This window comes from Vombatus ursinus, unplaced genomic scaffold (assembly GCF_900497805.2).
Source record: "Vombatus ursinus unplaced genomic scaffold, bare-nosed wombat genome assembly UNPS02014830.1, whole genome shotgun sequence".
Lineage (NCBI taxonomy): Eukaryota > Metazoa > Chordata > Mammalia > Diprotodontia > Vombatidae > Vombatus > Vombatus ursinus.
The window spans coordinates 14,025,412-14,047,309 of NW_020954608.1; the positions used below are offsets into that span (position 1 = coordinate 14,025,412).

The 21,898-nt window shown below is 37.4% G+C and overlaps 2 protein-coding genes across 2 annotated transcripts in view; one reads left to right on the forward strand and one right to left on the reverse strand.

Moving 5' to 3' along the window:
* The window catches only part of FBXL13 (F-box and leucine rich repeat protein 13), a 254,089-nt gene that overhangs the window by 109,156 nt on the left and 123,035 nt on the right, over positions 1-21,898 (forward strand). The window contains 1 exon segment of the mRNA XM_027838888.1: positions 20,467-20,519. Coding sequence (XP_027694689.1) covers positions 20,467-20,519 — 53 coding nt within the window.
* The window catches only part of LRRC17 (leucine rich repeat containing 17), a 56,743-nt gene that overhangs the window by 22,733 nt on the left and 12,112 nt on the right, over positions 1-21,898 (reverse strand). The window contains exon 2 of the mRNA XM_027838520.1: positions 8,490-9,396. Within this exon, the coding sequence (XP_027694321.1) occupies positions 8,490-9,261 (772 nt within the window). The 5' untranslated portion in view covers positions 9,262-9,396. The remainder of the gene's footprint in view (positions 1-8,489; positions 9,397-21,898) is intronic.

Sequence of the window (21,898 nt, forward strand, 5' to 3'; positions counted from 1 at the left end):
AATATTCATATAGAAGCATAGAACTAGAGCTGAAGCAACCTCAGAGCCCATCTAGTCAAACCTCCTCATTTTACTAATGAGGAAATTAGGCTTAGAGAGGTTGTACCTAACACTTACCAAATATACATTGAATTAAATTAAATTAAAACAAGAAAATCAAAGTAACTCAAGAAGGTATAACTGGGGGATTCTATTAATAATCTTATCACTGTGTTCTAGGGTAAAGGATAACTCACATCTATACAGTGTTTTAGGTTTACAAAGTACTTTCCTCCCAAGAACATTTTCCTGTGAGATATACAGGGCAAGCCTTATATTCCCATTTTACAGATAAGGAAACAGACTCAGAGAGGCTAATTGATTTGCCCATGCTAATAAGTATGAGAGCCAGGTTTTGAATCCAGGCTTTTTAGTTCCACAATCTGGTCAGCATTTTGATTCTGATTATGTAATAGAAAGCTCATTTGAGCATTAATTTCAAATCTGGTAAGAGCTTATAGGAGCTTGGTTTTGCTACCTTTTTTCTCTATTCATTTTTTTTAAAACATGGATGTTGGGAGAAGTGAGTGGGGATATTAGTGAGCATGAAGAAGAACGGGTAGTGATTGAGCAACCCAGATCTGAATCATTCATTTATTTCCTTGGAATTCTAGCAGACATAAAGCAGAGATCTCTAAGACCATCTTACTGCATACCAATGAAGGAGAGGAGTAAGGTTTCTCATAGCCTGGTTGTGTTTACAGTGTGAATGCCATGATGGGCACTGTCTAACCTATGAAATTTTGAAAATCTGTAAATGCTAATTACTACAATTTGCTTGGATTATGAATATTCATCTCCTATATCTATCAATCCTGACTTTTAAAATTAGTAATGAATTAAAGTTTTGAGACTTCTGATTTCAAAAACAAAAAGTAATGTTAGAATTTAGAGACTGTTGACTATACATTTATCTACAAATTTGCCTAAAAACTTTCTAATTCTCCTGTGAACCGGAGATGCAAAAATCAGTGTACAGCTGTTGCTGTCATTTTTGTTTAGACAGTCAGCCTTTATGGACAAGAAAAAATTCACCATATGAAATGAAAGTGGTTGCATTCTAGAAGAAAGGAATAGGAAATGCTCAAGAAAGAAAGAAAAAGACAAAATCAGAACTGGCTTTGGGAAAGGAATGAACCATGGATAAAAAAGAAAGACCAGGGAGATAATTTCTTCCATGGTTGTCTAGTTTCTGAATATAGTATAGTCCAGGTTCAGACGTTTTCTATTTTATATACAGTGGCCCTTTTCTCATTTTATTAACAGAAAACAGATCTTCTCTCTAGCCATGGCCATATCTCATTCTGGGAGCAACAACAAAGGCAAAAGTCTTCTTGGCACATAGAGGACAGGAACCCAATAACAGCAGTTATTGGTTTTTCATTTTTTTCTCCTAACACAATGGAAAATAGCAGCATGACATTCAAATTCTCATATAAGTATCACCAAAGGGAATCCTAATAAACATATAGATCCTAATTATAAATCACAATAAGACATATATATTATGAGACAATGATTTTTTAGCTGTAATACAGTGAAGAACTTTACACATTCTGAATATTGGGAAGTTAACCTCCCAACTCTTCTACCATACCCTGTTGCTTGAAGTTCGTGAGTGAAGTATATTGAAGTTTAACTTGCTAGGTCAATGTAAAACACTTTAATAAATTGAGAGGAGCGCCGTAATTGTATTTCTCAAGTCACTCTGTGATTGCCCATCTAGTGATGTGTCACAGAGAGATATAGAAAACAAATCTAGTCATGTGGTTGTGACCTCAATAGCCCTGGCATTACTTTCCCAGGTCACGGTGAAGAAAATGGAGTTTGAATCCTGTTATCCAGCTGAATGCTGTCGTGGTTCAGACTGCCTGAATTTGTTCGTACTCGTGGTTCTCAATCTATCACTTAGGAGTGGAAAAAGCCCAAGGAACCACTTTCCTTACATTTTGCCCTTATTCCACAAGAAAAGGAATTCCAGCAGAATATGCAGGGAATATGGTGCCACTTTTATGAGACATTAGGTGGTCTAGTTTCAATTACATATTGTAAGTTATTAATCCATGCCAAAAACAAAACATCGATAAAATACAAGAGTCCAAATATGTCTGAACTGCACAGAAGTAAACAGTTGTGTGGCACTGTACAGAGTGGTTTGTGTGTGGGAAGACAAAGTTAGCAAAGTTAGCGTGTCGTCATGGTTTAAAAGAGCGAGACCTGCTGTCTCCTCAGCAGCCTGGACCTTTCCCAGTTCTCTCTCACTTGTCTGACTCCTACTCTGGCTTATTTCTGTGGCTTTGTATTTCTGAGTTCATCTTCTGTTTTGCCCTACTGAGATGATTATCTGATCAGTGATTAACTTGCTATTGCTCTGATCTGGTCCTTGACTCAACCTCTCACAATGTTGCTCACCAAACATTTATTAATGTACATTTATTGGTGTATCTCTCACATCCTTTAAAAAAAAGCACTACTGTGCTGTCAGATATCTATTTCTCTCCTCCCCTTTTCAGCTAAACTCCTTGGAAAAGCTATCCACACTGGTATTTCCACCTCCTTTTCTTTCATTCTCCTCTAAACCCGGTGTAATTTGTTTTCGGACCTTATCACTTAACTGGAGCTGTTTTTGCCAAAGTTACTAATAATTTATTTGACAAATCTAATGACTTTTTCTCCATCCTTGTTTACCTCTCTGCAATAATGGAGCACCATTGACTACCTTCTCCTTGATACTGTCTCCTTGGCAGGTTCTCATGTCTCTGCTCTCTCTTAGTCCTCCTCCTACCTAGCTGAGATCCTTCTCATCTCTTAAACCTTCCCCTGTCCAAATTTCCCTGTTGCTGCCAAAAGGACTGCCGTCCTTCCTTTCATTCAGTTTACAACCTTAGTGACATCCTTTGTAGTTTGCTAACCTTGAAGCCCTATATAAACACTATCTATCAATCATCATCATCATCATTATTGTCATCATCATTATTGTTATTACCTGCTGGTGGGGATCTATATAGACAATATTTTCATGTACTCCTGGGATTCTGAGTAGCATGATTATTTGGTCTAGCCATTTAGCAAGTTAGAGAATACTAGGTGCTAGAAAGAGAAAACAGAAATTGCAAACCATGACAGAGGCTAGCAAGGAGAATGGATGGACTTATGACATTTTGAAGTCATGCTAAAGTGGGGGACCCCAATGTTGATAAAAATAGTGGTGGTTCCTGAGCTTGGCAAGGCCCAATCATTACTTCCTCCTGACCTTTTTGCCCTTATTCTGTATTACTGGCCCCCAGTTCTTTGCATGTCTCAAAAGTGTCATCAAATTAAGTACCATCTACATGAAACCTTTATTCCCCTAGCTATTAGTAACTTTCCCTTCAAAATTACCTGGTATTTATTTTTATATCCTTATAAATGTGCATTTTGTCTTTGCTGATAGGATGTAAGGTCCTTGAGGGCAGAGACATTTTAGTCTTTTCTGAGTGTCTAGCACATATTAGGTGATCACTGATGACTAATTAACTTATTCAAGCACCCAAAGGCATTTTGCTAGATACCTGTGACATGTGGTCCTCATTCAGCTTTCAGTAATAGCTCAAATTCACTCTTGTTTTAGGTTATTTGGTTTACTCAAGGCATAAGCCCTTCTACCCCCATAGCAGAAACCTACACATCCAACATTGGATTGAGGGCTGTTTTCTTAAATAGCATTCCACCTTTCATCTTGTGCTGACTTTGTTCTTACTTCTTCCATAAATTATCCTTGACTTGAAAGAACTACATCTGGGAGAAGAATCTAATTATACTCTAGATCCCATTTGAGACTGAGTTCTTAACCTGAGACCTAAGGATAGATTTCATGGGGTCCATGGACTTGGGTGGGAAAAAAATTACATCTTTATTTTCATCATCTCCTGCAAAAAGCCTTTCATGTTGCCCTTAATGCTAGTATTTTCTCTCAGAGCCTACCTTCAATTTATTCTGTATACATCTTTGTACACATAGTTGTTTGTGTGTCATCTTCTCCATTAGGTTGTAAGCTCCTTGAATGCAGGGACTGTTTCTGTCTTTCTTTGTATCTTTCTGAAACATATTATGTGCTTAATAAATGTTTGCTGACTTGCCTCAGGTAACCTCTAACTGAAATTGAGCATTTCTTCCAGTTATTTAAAAACTTTATTCTGAGAAGGGGTTTATAGGTTTTACCAGATTATCTAAGAGGTTCATAACACAAAAAGGTAAGAATCCCTGCTCTAGAGGGAGCCCAACAACCTGTTGTTGGCATCAACTATAAGAACACTGGACAACTCTAAACCACCCACAAACTCAACAAATGTCAGAATCACTGAGCATTATTTTTTAGATTTGTTTTTTTTTTTACCATCTGCTAGATCCCAGGATATTGCAGTTATTGTGTAGGTGTTGTTTTGTAGAAACCAGAATACAGATACCCAGACGAGCAATCACTAACTGCAGAGATATTTGCAGATGGAAAACTCTGTAACAACTCAACCTTGGTCATACCTCCTATGATTCATCTACCAGAAGGTAGTCACAGCTGTCCGTGTTAAGGTAGTCACAGCTGTCCATGTTTCATACTGCTACTATTCCTCTGTTGGAAGCAAGAGCTGGGGGTGAAGGTGAGAGGCTACATTTCTGATGGGTTTGTGCATCTCTATTCCCATCCCTCTACCCAACCCCACCTGCCCACCCAGGAAAAGTCTAATGAATGATGTGCCGTCTGTGCTCTGACAGCTTGGCTACTGGTTGTCAAAACCTCATAAAAACAATTACTCGGGAGTTTTCTTGGCTATACATGCCACATGACATTCAGCTGATAAGTATGTTTTGTTTTTTTTTTTGTTTTTTTTATGGTAATTTTTATTTTTATTTATTTTTTGTTTTCAACATTTACTTCCACAAGATTTTGAGTTCCAAATTTCCACCCCATCTCATCCCTCCCCACACCCCAAGATGGCATGCATTCTAAATACCCCTTCCCCTAGTTTGCCTTCCCTTCTATCTCTGCCCCACTTCTCTTATCCCTTTCCCCTTCAATTTTCCTGTAGGACAGGATAGATTTCTGTGTCCCATTCCCTGTATTTCTTATTTCTCAGTTGCATGTGAAAACATTTTTTTTAAACGTGTTTTTAAAACTTTGGGTTCCAAATTTTCTCCCTTCCTCCCTCCCCACCCACCCTCATTGATAAGGCAAACAACTAAATATAGGTTATATATGTGAGCATGATTCTATCTTTAAGGCCAATGATATCCTGTTATCTATTTTGCCATTGAGCCCTTAGGACTTCCAAGTTTTTCCATCTGCTTTTAAGGTGTTCCCTTTATGTGTTCTCTCTCCTACCTAAGAGTATGAGTTCTTTGAGAACAGTGACTGTCTCCATTTTTCTATTTGTATCTTTGCATCATAATAATTGGCATATAGTAAATACTTAATAAAGGCTTTCTCACTCCATCCATCCATCCATCCATCTACCCATCCACCCATTCATTCATTCATTCATTCATTCATTCATTCATTCATTCATTCAGGATAGATCATTTTATTTCCTCCACTGGACTTTTCACTACTTCTAAGGCTGATTCTTCTAAGGCCTATGTCTTAGAGAGATTTTTCAGGCTCCATGGTTTCCCTACCCCCTTCACCTCCAACAAGAGACCTTAGTTCATAGTGTTCTGAACTTCACTATTCACCATCCTTAAGTAAAAGTTTACCTTTCTGTTGCTTATAACCTTCAGTCTGATGGGAAGATTAAATCTGAAACAATATCATAAGTGTTGTTTTTTATATTTAAAAAAAAAAACACCTTGTTTACACAGTTGCCCATGGCAGAGTTCTGCCATAAGAGCACAGTTGACTCATCCACTCAAAATACTTCTTTACACATGAACTGTGATTTCCTCTCTTGGTTTTCCCCTGAATTCTTATTCCACACTTTGTTCCCTTATGATTCTGTAACTATCTAAGAAGATGTAGACAGCTTAAACTACATGCATGAAACCACTTAATGGACAAAGTGACTGGAAACCAACCAATATCAAATCCCTGGAGAGCCTTTGCAAGTCAGGTGCCTGACCTGGTTAGCTAATGCATAGATGTGCCTTCCAACAGGACAGTACATTAATGATCATGCAGCTAGCTAGTGAGGAGCATGACACACTGATAAGAGGTACCAGCCTTTAACTGGATATATCTTATCTTCCACCTTCTTAAACTTACTTCAAACCAGATTTTTACCCACCAGCTCCTTATCCTCCCACTCAGTTTTTATAAACAAAAATTCTTGGTGAGGGAAATACTAGACTTTCTGAGGTAATGTGGTTAACTCCAATGCTTACTGGATTAGGAAAGTTAAAAGCCTGATGGCAAAATATGGGGACCCTTGCATAAGACCCCATAGAAGCCTTCCAGAATGAATATTGCACCAAACTAAAGTTTTGAGGACTGGAGAATAATCATAGAATGGATGATGGTGTGGTGTCTAAGCTACAAGGAGGCAAACAGCTGTACTATATTAATCAGAATGTCAAGGAAGACAGGGTGTGGTCAGTACATTGCTCTGGCTTAAAAGATGGTACTGTGGGCAAGAACAATGAAAATTGTCTTCTTGGCAGGCTACTCTCCCTTACTCAGTCCCTTCCTGCTTTTTCTGTTCTTTTTCCACTTTGTTTTTTTGGCTATCTGTCGTTGTCTTCTTTCCCATGCTTTTCCTTTGCCCCACTGGGACTGTTTATCATGAACCATGGTCCTGGCTCTGGCCTCCCCTATGAACTAGATGGGGGCATAATATATGTACTACCCAGAAGACTCCCAGATCACCCAAGAGTCCTGGATTACCTTTGGGAAATCTAAAGCATTCTAGCTTTCTAAAAGCATCCTGCACAGTAATAACTCATCTATACACCGTAAGACCAACAAAGCACTGCTGTAGGATTCTAGATTTAGAGCTGAAAATCATAATAGGGTCCATCCAGCTCAACCCTCTCATTTGACAGTGAGCAAAGTGAGACCCAGGGAGGTTCGGATCTGTGTCCCAGGTCACAACGTATCAGAGGAAAGACTCCCTCTAGAGTCCCTTCCTGTTCCACTGAACCACACTGCCTCTTTTCTTAGAGTACCTCTATGATACAGGCATTGCTTTAGAAAGGCCTAGAGGAGTTATGTAACTTCCCTACTGTAGCAGAGCATATGACTTGAACCCAGGTCCTCATGACTCAAGGTCCAGGGTTCTTTCGATTATACCATGTTCCTCTTATATCGCCACACCCCTGTATCTGTATCATTATTTCAGTGATGCCTCAATCTATTTTGAAAATAAGAATCCTGCACAGGGCCCATCCAGACTTTATATAGCATTATTCATGATAGCAAGGATAATAACAATAGCTCCCATTTGTATAGCACTTTCCAGGTTACTCAAAGCTTGCTCACACTTTCATAAATAATATTTTTGGTAGTAAGTAGTCATTTTCAAGAAGTAGGCAATATCCTGGTATTTGTTATTATGATACGTAAATTTATATTGTTAAAAGTCTTTGAATCTGAATTGTAATTTAAAAGGAGTTTTTATGCTTTGTGGCATTATAGTATGTAGCTATACTATATAATGCAATATAAGAATATAGGGTATATACAAGAATAATTACAATACAGGCAAGCTAACTCCTCTAGTAATTAGAGTTTATTTTATATAAATTATATAATTTCATATAAATTATATAAAATATAATTTATATTCATTTGGGAAGTTATTGGTTATAACTTTGGGATAAAAGTAATGGAAAAGACATAGTCACACTGTCTTGGCAGAGTCACATCTGTCCTATTCTGCAGATTTTTTTTCTTTAGGTTCATTTCAGCTTTCTATTACACACTAGCCTTTCACCTTAATGGGAGTAAGTCAGGCTATTGGGGCACACATTTGGGTCCTAGTTTCATTCTCTCTTTTGTTTCCATCTGGAATGGAATCACATCTGGTAATGAAGGAATTCCTTCAAGCCAGAGCTTGAATTAAGAGACACACACACACAAACACAAAAACTGGAATGGTTCCCTCTCTGATGGTGTTTCCTCTGCCCTGACACATCCCCCTTTCCTTCCGGTTTTGAGTGGAGAATAGATAGAGAAAGAGCAGTCAAGAAAGAGAGGAGAAGCTGGAAAGAACTGGGGAGAGAGGGAACCTTGTGGAGCAGCCTGTACTCTTTCAGAAGCAGGAGAGTCTTGGGAAAAAGTAGAACATTTCTATCCCCTTGTTCTATCTCCACCTCAAGCGTTGCTCACAACCAAATGTGGTCAGAATGTGTCAGAGCAAATTCCGTAGCCACGAGAGTAAGACAAAGAAAATAAAATCAGAAAGTATCAACAGAAAATATAAAATTCAAAGGAGCACTTTTAACAGCTCATATTAATAAAAAAGAAAAAAAGCCTCTATACAAACCTTTTCGTTTGCAATCTAGTGTTTGTATGGGAAACACATAAATGTGGCAAAGAGAGGAGTCAGCCTCGGGCTTGACGACTGTAGGTCTCCCTGATACTTGAGTCTTGGGGACCAGTTGCTCTTTTTCATCTTCATTACATAACTGTTCAGATTTTATCTGCTTCAACTTTTGGTTTTTCAGTTCTCGTGGGCTTTCACACTTGGCATAATTCCCCAGATTCCTGTTCCTTGGGATTTGCAACATTGATATCAGTGTATCCATCTCACAAGTACAGTGCCAAGGATTGTCATAGAGACGCAGATAGCTTAGAAGAGGCGTATAAATGAACACCTCCTCTGTTAGTACCTTTAATTGGTTGTGCTGAAGTAAGAGGGTGGTAAGTCTGTTTAAACCAAAGAAAGCCTCACTCTCAATTTTGGATATATCATTCTGTTGTAAATCCAGGCTTTTCAGTTTTTTAAACTTGGAAAACATATTATTCTTCAATACACGGATTCTATTTCTTGCTAGCAGCATGTGCAATAAATCCTCAGGCCAACCAGGCAAAGTATAAACTAGTTTTCTTTCTTGACAATCTAAGTATTTTTCATGAAGATAAGTATATACGTCACATGGAAGGCCTGGGGCATAACGCTTCACAGTGCTAGAGGCCCTCCTGCCATTGTTTGTCCTTCCATTGTGAGCTTTGCTTCTTGAACTTCCCAAATTTGTCTTCCTAAATTCAGCTGTTTTACAAAAGAAGAGGAGGATTATAATGGCAACCACTTGCATCCTGACATCCAGCTGGCCTCAATTACTTCGTGTGATAGATGAAACTGTGAAAGGATTTCTTTGAAATACAAGTTTGTGTAATATTAACTAATGTAGTTCAGAAATGATGAGATACAGCTGGAATATGTGGAATTCCTGGGTTGGAAAAGAAGAAGAAGAAGATTAGAAATCATAATGACTTTTTCAGGTTTCTATATGTGAAAAGGATGTTGTAAATACATGTAATTTAGTCATTACATTGGTAATAACACACAGAAATGGTAACTTTTTCCAAAAGGAGATTCATAATGGAGAGATCACAGGATCATGGATTCAGAGCTGAAAGGGATCTTAGAGATCATCTAGTCTAATCCCATCATTTTACAGATGGGGAAACTGAGGCCCAGTGAAGTCAAATGACTTACCCAACTCACCTAGACATTAAATGGCAGACTCAGGTCTGATGATTCTAAATCCAGCACATTCTCTACTATAGCAGAGCACCTCTGTCCACTTTTTTTCTTATTGTTCGTTTTGCTCATTTTTAATTTTCTGTCAAGTCATATCAAGAGTACATTATTTGTCACCATATCTTCTTCATCTTCTGTATGCCACAGATTAAACACATAGAAGGCATTTCATGAATACTTGTTAACCTGACCACTCCTGAGTATTGACACAATACATTTTCCACTTTATTTTTTACTTGAACTGAGTATTTTCTGAATTATGTTATTCTACTTCACTAATTATTAAACATCATACTCAAGAAAACATTTAATGAGAGTGTCACTTCCCTCCCCCCCCAATCATCCTTGAAAAGCAATCCATCAGTTAACCAATCAATTGAGACAGTGGGGGATGATGTAAGAAGTTTTGAGATGAAGAGGAGGATGGGGGAGCTTACAGTGAATGGCCTTAGTTTTCTCCGTAAAGTTAAATGTGAGGTCCTCAGCTGAGAGGATTGGGAGAAGGAGAGTTGTAGGAGGTTTAAAAAGAGAAGATAAGGTTTGGAATAGATTTTGTAGGTAGTGAGTTAGGAAACTGACTGGTGAGAAATAGAAATTGTAGTGAAGGCCCAGTTGAGCTTAAATAACATAAATTTGTAGTGTACCTAGAATGCATGGTTAAGTAACCTTTTTCAGCTCTGTTACAAGCAAAGGAGGCAGATGGGGAGAATTATGCAGAGCTTGAATTTGACATGGAATGAATGATAGAACAAAAGTGTGAAGGGTTTGAAAGTAGAAGACAGTGTAGAGTTAAATTTGTTAACAAGGTCAGATTTGAAAAGGAAGGCAAGGAAAGTCAAAATAGGGGTAATGGACGAGGAAGGTACTGAAGGGTGGTTTGGCATTTTGGAGGAATAACCTTTAAACTGATGATGACTGGGTGCAGTTTAGCCGTCACACATTGAGCAAGAATCCTTAAGCAGTTTCTAACCCTGTCAGTTTGCAGCTTTTGGAGAGTCTCTGCCCTTATTAAAGACTTTAGCAAGTCATGGTTGAAAAATGGACTTAAAGCTTTAAGGCATAAATTAGCTGGAGCTATTATGTTTTCTAAAAAGCTTGGTGCCTATGGTAAAGAATCTCATTTTCTGGCAGAAAGGCCAATTACAGCCAAGGCTCTGAGAACAGATAGATTGTTTTTATGGGAGAAAACTGCTCAGGATTTTATCCTTAGTCTGAAGTCTGGGTGTCTTAACACTATCTTTTTTAAAAGAACTCCAGCAAAAACCTCTGGGCTTTCAGTTAAAAAAAAGATGGCAGAGCTCACTTCTCTTCTTATTGGAAAGAAGTACCTCAGCTAAGGATGGTAGCCAACTCTAGAAGCTAGAAGTGGAGAGAACCTCCACAATCTTGTGTTGAGTAGAACCATGCCTGGCACCCACCTTAGGACTAGTGAAACACCATTAACAAATACCCACATGAAACCAGCAAGGCGCCATGCCTGGCAGAGATAACATGTCATGCCCTCATTCTCAGTGGAGGCTATATATTGGGAGACTGTACACTTAGTGCTGCCAACAGGGAACAAGCCTAGCTAGCCTGGTTTGATGATATGATCCGAAGACCTTTGTAGTCCTGCAGTGTCCTAGGTATGAGTTGCCCCTCTTCGTGTATACCTTGGACATATGTTGTGTGTTCCCTGTACTGTATATATTTTGGCCACATGTTCAAAAAGAACATGTTTGCTTTTTCATGTGTAGTCTTTAGGTGTGCTTTAGGTTTATGGGGAGAATATTTTATTATTGGTTTTCTTACTATGTTGTCGTTATTCAGTCATGTCTGACTTTTCATGACCCCAAGGGCATGGCAGATCCTCTTGTCCTCCACTATCTCTTGAGGTCTGTCCAAGTTCATGTTTGTTGTTTCCATGACACTATCTATCTCATTCTCTGCCATCCCCTTTTCCTTTTGCCTTTAACCTTTCCCAACCTCAGGATCTTTTCCAGTGAGTCCTGTCTTCCCATTATGTGGCGAAAGTAGTTAAGCTTCAGCTCCAGTATTCTTACTATGTTATTTCATTAAATAACTTTAACTTGAACTGATTGGGCCCTCTGACTGACTAGTAAAAGTATGCATATCAATGGGGGCTTGTGAACTATAGTTTTGAGTAATTTTAAACCCCACAGAGCAATTTGAACCTGAGATGACTTGTTTTGGGGACCCACATGAAGACTGGGAGATACCCCCAAGGTGCCACCTTAAAATTAAACAAAATTGAATTAAAATTAAACATTTGCACTAAAATATGAAAATGTTTCTGAAATGGGTTATACCATCAACTAACATCTTAGTTATCAGTTCTCTATTAGAAATTAGTTGAAAGCCAGGTGAGAGCAATATTCTTGTGGAAGAAGATACAGGCTAGCTAGAAGATACAGGTAATCAGAGTCTGAAGCTATTTGGGTGGAAAAGATCTCCAGGGTGAAATAAAGGGATACTCAGAACAAAATTTGCCTCAAAAGTAGAATACAGATACATTTGTTCATATCAACACAGATAGCAATCAAAACATTTCCTTTATCTGTTAACCGTAGTTTTTAAATTCAGATATAATTGTGAACAGTAGGTGTCCTTAGGAAAAATATTTTGAAATAGTGGCCTTATTCATGTTTTATAACTGGGAAGGTGTTTCAGCCAGTTATCTTTTGCCTTTTCTATGAAGGAACTTTTTCTTGATTGTGAATTGTCTTTTTGGTAAGTGTTCTGTGCTATGTAGGACATACTCTAAAAAGGTGGCTTAAATTTACAGTAACTTTTGTCTTCTGGATGCAGAGAAAAAGAATTAATCACAAGACATTTCTCCAATGAAAGCATAACCTCACTTACCTCAGTGTCACTATCTAAAACTAAGGAACCAGTAAGGAAGCAAAAAAGATTTCTAAATAAAGAAAATGTTGCAAAGTCCATACATTTAAATTAGTGGACTTTGTACTCAGAAAAGCCCTCACAGGCCCTCAACCAGGCCTAATTTACTAATATTTTAGAGTTCAAATAAGTGAAATTATTTTATTTCCTGTCCCACAGTCACCAGTCAGAAGGGGTTGTGAGGGAAGACATTAATAATAACTATAAACATTTTTTTAGTGCTTTAAAGTATACAAGGCATTGTCCTCCAACAGTCTGGTTTGTATCTAGTATAGGTGTTTTTATTCCTATTTTATAGATGTGGAAACTAAAGCTCAAAGAGATTACTTTACCCAGAATTACACAGATTATGAGTATGTGGAAGGAGTGTGCTGGAATCAGCCCAAATCAGCTCTGATTGTTAAGTTTCCACTGTTAGCATTATATCTTGAAAATTACGAAATGCTTCAGATTAGGGTTTGATTTGTTGTCTTGTTGATTGTCTGGATTTTGCTGTTCAGTCTTTCAGTCATGTTCAACTTTTAGTGACCTCATGGAGCACAGCATGCCGATACTGTCCATGAGGTTTTCATGGCAAAGATATTGGAGTGGTCTGCCATTTCTCCCTCCAGCTCATTTTACAGATGAGAAAACAGACAGAGTTAAGTAACTTGCCCAGGGTCACACAGCTAGCAAGTGTCAGGGATGTGATTTGAACTCAGGTTTTCTGACTCCAGGTCCAATGCTCTAGACTTAAGACAATGTTAATAATGAAGATTAAACTTAAAATGTATCCTACTGTACTTTTTTTTTCTTGAGGGAAATGATTGTTAAACATTTGTCAACACGCTCCTGTCTAGGAGTATCGGTCTTAGGATTTGAATCCACTGCTCTTTCCGCTATATTATGCAAGCTACTAATGGCAACATAATAACAGCAGCTGATGCCTAAACACAAGGGAAATAGTAAAACTATGAAAAGCAGGCATAAAATCTCAGAAGCCACAGCCGTCTGGGGCTGCTTAGTTGTGGGAAAGAACAACCTTGCTCAATGACCCCATGGGTCGCAGGCCCTTGGGCACCTTAGAACGACTGCAAAGAATCTTTGAATTCATATTGTTGGGATGCTCGGGCCCCAGTCCTAAGATCACGTCTCTGGAAGCCTTCCAATTTTTCAGTAGGCACCATCCTGTGAAAGGCGCCGTCCTAGCTGCAGAGCACATTCTCTTAGCAGAATGGACAAAGGGGTGCCTGGCCCAAGGATTTTTGTCCCTGGTTGGCCCAAGAACTCTTCCTCCTGCCAGATCCCCAAGGTCCATGCCTCTGACAACTCCCTCAATGTCTGGTATACTCCCTGCACTTTCCCATCCATAGCTCCAAAAAACACCCAGACCCTTAGATTACCCAATTAGTATCCCTGTCGTTCCTTTCCCATCCCCCTTTTCTATAAAAACCCTGGCACCATCCTCAGTCTCTCGAAGTTTCCCATAAGGACCCTTCCTGCTTTTACTAAAGTGTTAAAATAATTTTGCTGCTTGACTAAGAGAAGGCTTGAGTACGTGAATTCATTCCAGGCAACTCTGCCTTGGCCTTCTTGGGGTCCCGGTTCCCCAAAACCTTGTCAATATGTAAGTCCATTAAAAATACCTTCTTTAGACTGAATTCTGGCTCATATATGTTACTATTTTTATGTATATGTAAGATGCTATTATGATTAACAAAATATAAGTTAATTTGAATGTTACTAAATTCATAGTAGCAATCTTTTTTCTCAACCAGTGGACATATACATATGTGTGTGTGTGTGTGTGTGTGTATAGAGAGAGAAACTACTATTGTGTCTTAAATTTTTGATGTGAAGGTATTGTTATATGTGAAAATGTTAGAAACCACTATTTTATAGGCTACAAGGTCATACATTTATGACCCAAGTCATCAAAAAAATTAAATTATATTTTTAAAAAGGTTAAATAATGAAAATATTTTATTTTAAATAATTGAATGATTGATATATAATATATAACACACAATCATATGATATATATTATGCATAATATATAATTAGTATATAATATAATTAAATAATAAAATCATTATCATATGTTGTAAATAATTCTATAGGATCTGTGTTTGAATTCTGGCTCTGTCACGTGCTTACCTATGTCATCTTGGGCAAGTCATTAACTTCTCCAGGCCTGAACTTTCTTGTCTGTAAAATGAAGTGGAACTAAATGATCTTTAACATCCTTTCTAGATTTATATCTATGTTCTGCATGCTATATTTTAAAAAAAGTAGAGAAATGTATATCTTAGCAAAATTTGCTGTAGAACCTGTTTCCTCATCTGTAAAACAAGAGAGTTGTACTAAAACAATAATATTTAATGGTCTCTCTTGGTAATAACATTTTATAATTTCTGTATATCAGAATGAATAGATTTGAAGTTTAACTTTAAAGACTAAGCTTTAATTATATTGAAAGCTCACTAATGTGTAACGGCTATTTTCCTAATAATATCAGACCAGTAAGGCACAAGTACAATAACAACTATGAATATATTTAAATAAAGAATACAGACCAAAATAATAAAACTGTTGAGTAGCTTGATTTATATCCTTTGTGATGATTTCTTTACAGTTGAAAAAAGCATGGATTTTTTTAGAGGAAAGAAATAGAAATAAAAAGTGAGATTTAAATCTGTTTTTATGACCATTACATTCTAGACAGGTCATTATGATAAAAAATACTTTGCCCTAATTGCTGGTTATTTTTATCAACTCATTATGTTGATGCTAATTTTTTCCATGTGTTTATTTTTGATTTTGTAATATCTGTGGTTTGTTAGTTGTCCAGTTATTATCTTTATGCAGATGATTTCCTGATCTCTATATTTAGCCAGTCTTTTTCCTGAACTTGTCTCTCATTACTGACCAGTTCAAATTACATATCCCCTAGGCATCTCCTTCTCAACATATTCAAAACAGAACTCACTCTCTTTCCTTTTTAATCCCATTCTTCTCTACTTTGCTATTTCTGTGAGGGCACCACTATTTTTCCTAGTCTACCAATTTTCCTATCTCAAGGTTATCTTCCATTTCTAAATCTCTCTCACCCCATATACATCCAGTCAGTTGTCAAGTTTTATTGATTCTGTGTGCACCTCTCTCTCACCTGGCTCTTCCCTAATCACATGACCACCACCTCTTGCCTGTATTGTTACAATAATATCCTGTCTGCTCCACCCACAACACAGCTGTCAAATGGATATTCCCAGGGCATAGGTTTGATCATGTCACTTCCTCACTCAGTAAGTTGCTGTGGCTTCCTGTCATCCCTAGGATAAAATAGAAACTCCTCTACTTGCCATTTAAAAACATTTACAACTAGGCTCCAGCTTTCCTTTAAAGCCTTATTAATTATTGTTCTTTTTCAAAAACTCTGTGGTCTAACCAAACTGGTCTTCACACATGTCATTCTATCTCCCATCTCCATTCCTTTGCATAGGATATACTCCATATCTGGAACATCCTTCCTGCTCACCACTACCTCTTAGAATTCCTAGTTTTCTTGAAAACTTAGTTCAAATAAATTCTCCTCCATGAAGCCTCATCCCCTCAGTTTCTAGTGCCTTCCCACCCCAAATTATCTAGTATTTTTATATTTGCTATGTGCGTCCATGTTGTCTCCCCTAATAAAATGTAAGCTCCTTTTGAGGGCAAGGATTGTTTCCTTTTTGTCTTTGACTCCGCAGTGCTTGGTATTTAATAAATGATTGATTATTTCGTTTCCCTGACTTTCTTCAAGACTCAGTTCAATCCATCTACCGTATGGAGAAGGGCTTTTTCAATCTGGGGCTGGTCCCTTCTGAGGTTATGTTCCGTTTACTTTGCATGTCCCTTATATATACCTATTTGTTTACATGTTGTCTCCCTTACTAGACTGTCAGTGCCTTGAGAACTGAGACTATTTTTCCTTTAACCCTTAGCACAGTGCCTGGCACATAGCAAGTGTTTAATAAATGCTTATTTACTCACATCCTTTTTGAGCACTTATTATAAACAATGAAATTATTTGATAGAAAAGTAAAATGTAGCCCACTTGTCCAACAATTAAGACTCCAAATCAGGCATAACCTAGACCCAGATTTTGACAAATGTAAACTACTCTGTTATCACTGTTTTTGTCATTAGTTTGCCATTATGATTCTTGTGTAACAGGAAGGATTGGCCAATGAGGCCAGCTCTTATGAGAATGCACAGTGGGCATGGTTGATGTGGATTATGGAGCACATGCAGACATTTGGTCTCGGGTCTGTTCACCAAGCACATGGTGAAGAAACAGACTTTTGATTGGCTACTGAGCCAGAACCAGGGTACATTCAAAAGGTGCTGACTGGCAAAAATAAGTTTCCTGCTATTTCCCAAATTCTGATGAGAGAGATATCCAGCTTTTGGATAGGGAGAGACCTTATATCTTCCCTACCTAGGGCTGACCTGTGGACCATGAATACAGATTTCTGTTTTTCTCTTTGCATTTGTTTTTTCCATCTTTTAGGTGAAAATATACTGAAGACAACTATGACCTCCTGGGCGCTGAGAGTTCAGAATGGTGAGACACCAGATGCCCAGGAGGTATAGTTTATCCTAGATTTTGTGGCAAGCCTAGATGATGAGGGGTAAAGTCTTTAGCAATGTTTTTGACCTAGCATTGATTGAAGGGTAGCCAAGAGGGAGCCACAGCAGTTCGTTGATTGGACATGCCACATTTGCAAGTGAACTTGGGAGCAAATGCCTTGTAACAACCACTTTAAGTTGGAGTCCACTCTCCCCAGGGATCAAGATGTGGTATAGGTAAGAGTATGCTCCCAGGTGTTAGGGAAAATGTATGTTAATTGGTTAAATGATATTGAAGTACTAATCTCTGGGGTTGACATTAAGGACAGCACACTGTAATGGGGCTTCAAGTTGGTACTATTAGAGAAGAATCACACTGTACTTGCAGGATCTTGAAAGGGAGATGCAGTCTTGCTCTGGGAAACTGACTTGTTAGTATAAGTAGGGTTTAGGAAAAGAATCTTTTGAGTTTACTTTGGCTATGATTAGATGAGAAGTGATTGAGTCTATTACGTTTGTTTCCTTGAACATCATGAATCAACTATAATAATTAGTGGCAATACCTTTTAAAACTCAGCAAACAGAAAAAGTATTGTCAGGGGATAATATACACCCGATAAGCCAGTTATCTAAACAGGGTATCTCAGTTAACAACTTCTCCTTTGCTGGTTCATCATCTAGATCTTGTCTCCAAATTATAAGTGTCCCTAAGGCTCTCTCTTATGCCCCCTACTCCTGTCTCTCTTCAATGACTCTCTTGGTGACCTTCTCAGCTCTAATGGGTTTAATTATCATCTCTATGCTAATGACATTCAGATCTATGTATTTAGTCTCTCCCCTGAACTTTAATCTTGTATCACTAATTGCCTACTAGACATTCAAACTGGATGTCCTGGAGACTTCTCAAATTTAACATTTCTAAAAGAGAACTCATATTTTCCCCCAAGCCAGTCCTCTTCCAAACTTCTCTGCTTCAAAACCACTGCCATTCTCCCAGTTTCCCAGATTTGTGACCTTGGCATTATTCTTGACTGCTCACTCTCTTTCACGTCACATAATATGTCTTGCTTTTGACTCCTCCTCTCTACTCACCCAGCTACAACATTAGTTTGGGTCTTTATCACCTCTCACCAGTATCATTGCTACAGCCTCCTAATTGGTCTTCCTGCCTCAAGTACCTCCCCATTTCAGTCTATCCTTCTCATTGTGGCCAAAGAGATTTTCTTAACTATAAATCTATCTGTGTCATTGCCCAGCTCAGCCAACTCCAATGTCTGTGTAATCAAATATAGACTCCTCTTTTTAACTTTTGAAGGTCTTCACAACCTTGTTCCAACTTATCTTTCCGAAGTTGTTTGGACATTAATCTTCCCATATGCTGCAATCCAGACAAACTGACCATCTCTCTATTGCTCACACATGCATTCAGTCTCCGATCTAGCTGCTTTTGCACTGGGTGCCCTCTATGCTTGTAACATACTCCCTCTTCATCTCCATCACATGAAATTCCTCTTTTCAAGATTCAGCTCAAGTACCACCTTCTACATGAAGCCTTTCTGATATCTCCAATGGCTAGATCTTTCTCTCTCAAACTACCTTGTATTTAACTACTTTGTATTTATTTGCATTAATTGTCTTTGAAATTTATTCTTTATGTATTGTATGTATGTGTACATATTCTGTGTATACTTTTGTATTTTTCTGTATCCTTTATTACAATGTAAACTTCTTGCAAATAGGGATTATTTCATTCATTCTATTTGTATCCCCAGCATATAGCGCAGAGCCTGGCACAATACTAGGCACTAATAAGTACTTATTGATGAAGACAGAATCTTTGAAACCTAATTTTAAAATTGAAAGGATAGTCTCACTACTCTCAGGCAGTTGTTCAGACCTGTAAAAATATTTTTCACCCAAATCCAGTTGACATGTATTGCTTTTGGAATCTATATTTTCCTTAAGTTGTACTGCTGATGACTTCCAAGATCAACATTTCTTTCAAAGGTCTCTTTCTATTTTTTGGTTCTTAACATACTTCTGGTTTGCATCATTAATTTAGGAGATGGTCCACTTTTTACAGTGGAAGAAATGTTACTTAGGATAGAGTTATTATTAAGCAAATATATGAAAGACGTGTCATTTCGTCAATGAAAGGATTCTTCCATCAGCAAGTGGAAACACAACTAGGACTAGCCAGATGAACCCTAGGAAGTTGCCTGAGGCATTATGGTTTAAGGGACTTAGACCCTGAGTCATGCAACTAATGTCAGAGATAGGATTTGAATCTAAGCCCAGCACTCTCTCTGCTATGTTCTGCCTCTTTGTGTTTCTATGTACTTATAATTAATAACATATTTTTTCTTATTAATTGAGGCTTGTTTTGACATGAGAAGAGGACCTGCTACCTATGAATTTAAGTAGCAGAAATATATCCCTACCTTGTGCTGGTCCACCTCATCTTGTTGCTCCACCGAGTATGCCTGCTCACCTCTCATCAAAATCCTGCTCATCTTTTAAGGCCTAGCTTAAACTTCAACTCCTCTGTGATGTTTTCCTTGATGACCTGAGATGGAAGTGATTTCATTTTCCCCTGGACATCTGTGCCACATCATTATTATCTGTGCCACTCATATGGCATTTATGTATAATGTAATATATTAGAGTATTTTTTGAAAATATTAATATTTTACTTTTCTGGGTAGATATAAACTTCTGCTGAATGTCTTATCTTCTTTGAATTGTCCTATCACCTCCTCTTCACTATCATCATACCTTGCCCATACTGGGCACTTGCTAAATATTTCTTGAATAATAAATGTCTGGAGATTTTGCTTGTATTTTTAGTGATGATTTGTAATTTTTCCTTGAGCAACTTATATAAACTGTTCATTTTTGGTGAATGGAGGGTTTTGTGCCAATCTCCAAGATGTGCTGTGGAAATACAAGAGTTGGTTTTATTGAAGTGTTTCGAAGGTTCAAAGCTGTGATGTATGCTGTTATTCTGAAATGAATAATTTCTTTCTTTCCACTTCCCTTTTTTATCTTCATGAAATTATAAGCTTGTCTACATATTATAATTTTAGGCCAAGAGGAACCACTTCCTTGGAAAAGCAGGCATGTACTTAGAGTGAACTGCTTGCCAAAATTTCTTGTTTTCTAATGAATGTGCTACATTTCATGGAATCTTACTCTTATTTATACTCTTAAAAAAGTTTAAATGTATGCAGTAAATCTTATAATATGGTCTTTATGTTTTATTTAGGTCAGTGCAAAAATTTGCAATAACTAAATGTCTCTGAATATGAAGGATTAAATGTGAGTATCATCTTTTTTTTTTCCTATACGAGCATTGGTGTGTGTGTATGTGTGTGTGTGTGTGTGTGTGTGTGTGTATGGTGTATGTATGTGATACACACATGTGTATGTGTATATATATGTATATGGAGAGAGAGAAAGAATGAATGAATATTAGCATTTACAATCTGGAGTACCAATATATATTTAAGAATGTTACCAAAAGAAAGTTATACTCCATGTGTTTATTTTAAAGATTGGAGGTTAATTCTATGAGAGAAAGGTAAGTTGTTTAAAATTGGCAGGAAATTTCTGTCCCTATATTTAATGGTAATTTGAAGGAATGTACCTATTGCTGTCAACACTGGCAAACTTATATAAGCCAAAGATTACATTAAAATGAACCATATTTATAATCTTAGGTAACTCTCTAGGACTATAAGTTGCAGAGAAATGACCAATTAACAGAGGGAGTATCCTCATAGTGTGTTCCCTTTGCCAATGAAAGCTGGTTAAATATATACACATTCATAGATGTGGTATGCACACATTCATATACATACATACCTACACATATATAAATACATACATACATGGCAATGGGCCATATTTCCAAATTCCATTTCCATGGAATTTCTGACTGTTTCCATGACCAAATTGGTTGTCAGTGATCTGTATAAGTCACAACACTCTCATCCATGGAATTCAGTCTTACACTTACCAAAATCTTTCCAGCCTTAGTAGAAGATCTTTATGACTTGATGTGACTAAAAAAACTTCTCATCTGGTGGCTAGCTCTCTGGCAATGAGCCTCTCTTGGCTAGGCTGAGCTTTGGACAAGTGGAATATAGTCCATCACTAACCTTATTCCCCAAGTCTTTCCAGCTTAATCAGGCTTATCAGTGTATGAACCCCAAAGGCATAGACTTTGAAAAATCAAAGTCACTTTCTTGCCACAATGAAGCATCCTAATAGGACTTCATTGTAGAGCACCAATCATTAAAATAAGTTCAATGAATAGATTGGTCCAATGCTGGTTTACTTGCCCCTGATAAATATTTGGGGAAGTGACAATGAAGACTTTTTTTTTTTAGTAACTTGGACCTTAATTAATTATCTATTCATTAAAAAAGAGTATTATTATATGAAGTTAGAAATGGTATATTTCAGTTTGAATTCTGAAAAAAAGCAAGTACTTTAAGGATTTATTTTCTCAATTTATCTGTAAAACAGAGATAATCAAACCTGCTTCTTATCTTTTTATAGGGCTATATGTATATTTATGTGTATATAGGCATATATGTATTTATGTATATTTAGAGAAGCATATATACATATGGAGGTCTATCTGCTTATTTTACACATGCATATATACATACATATGACATAATCACAGATTC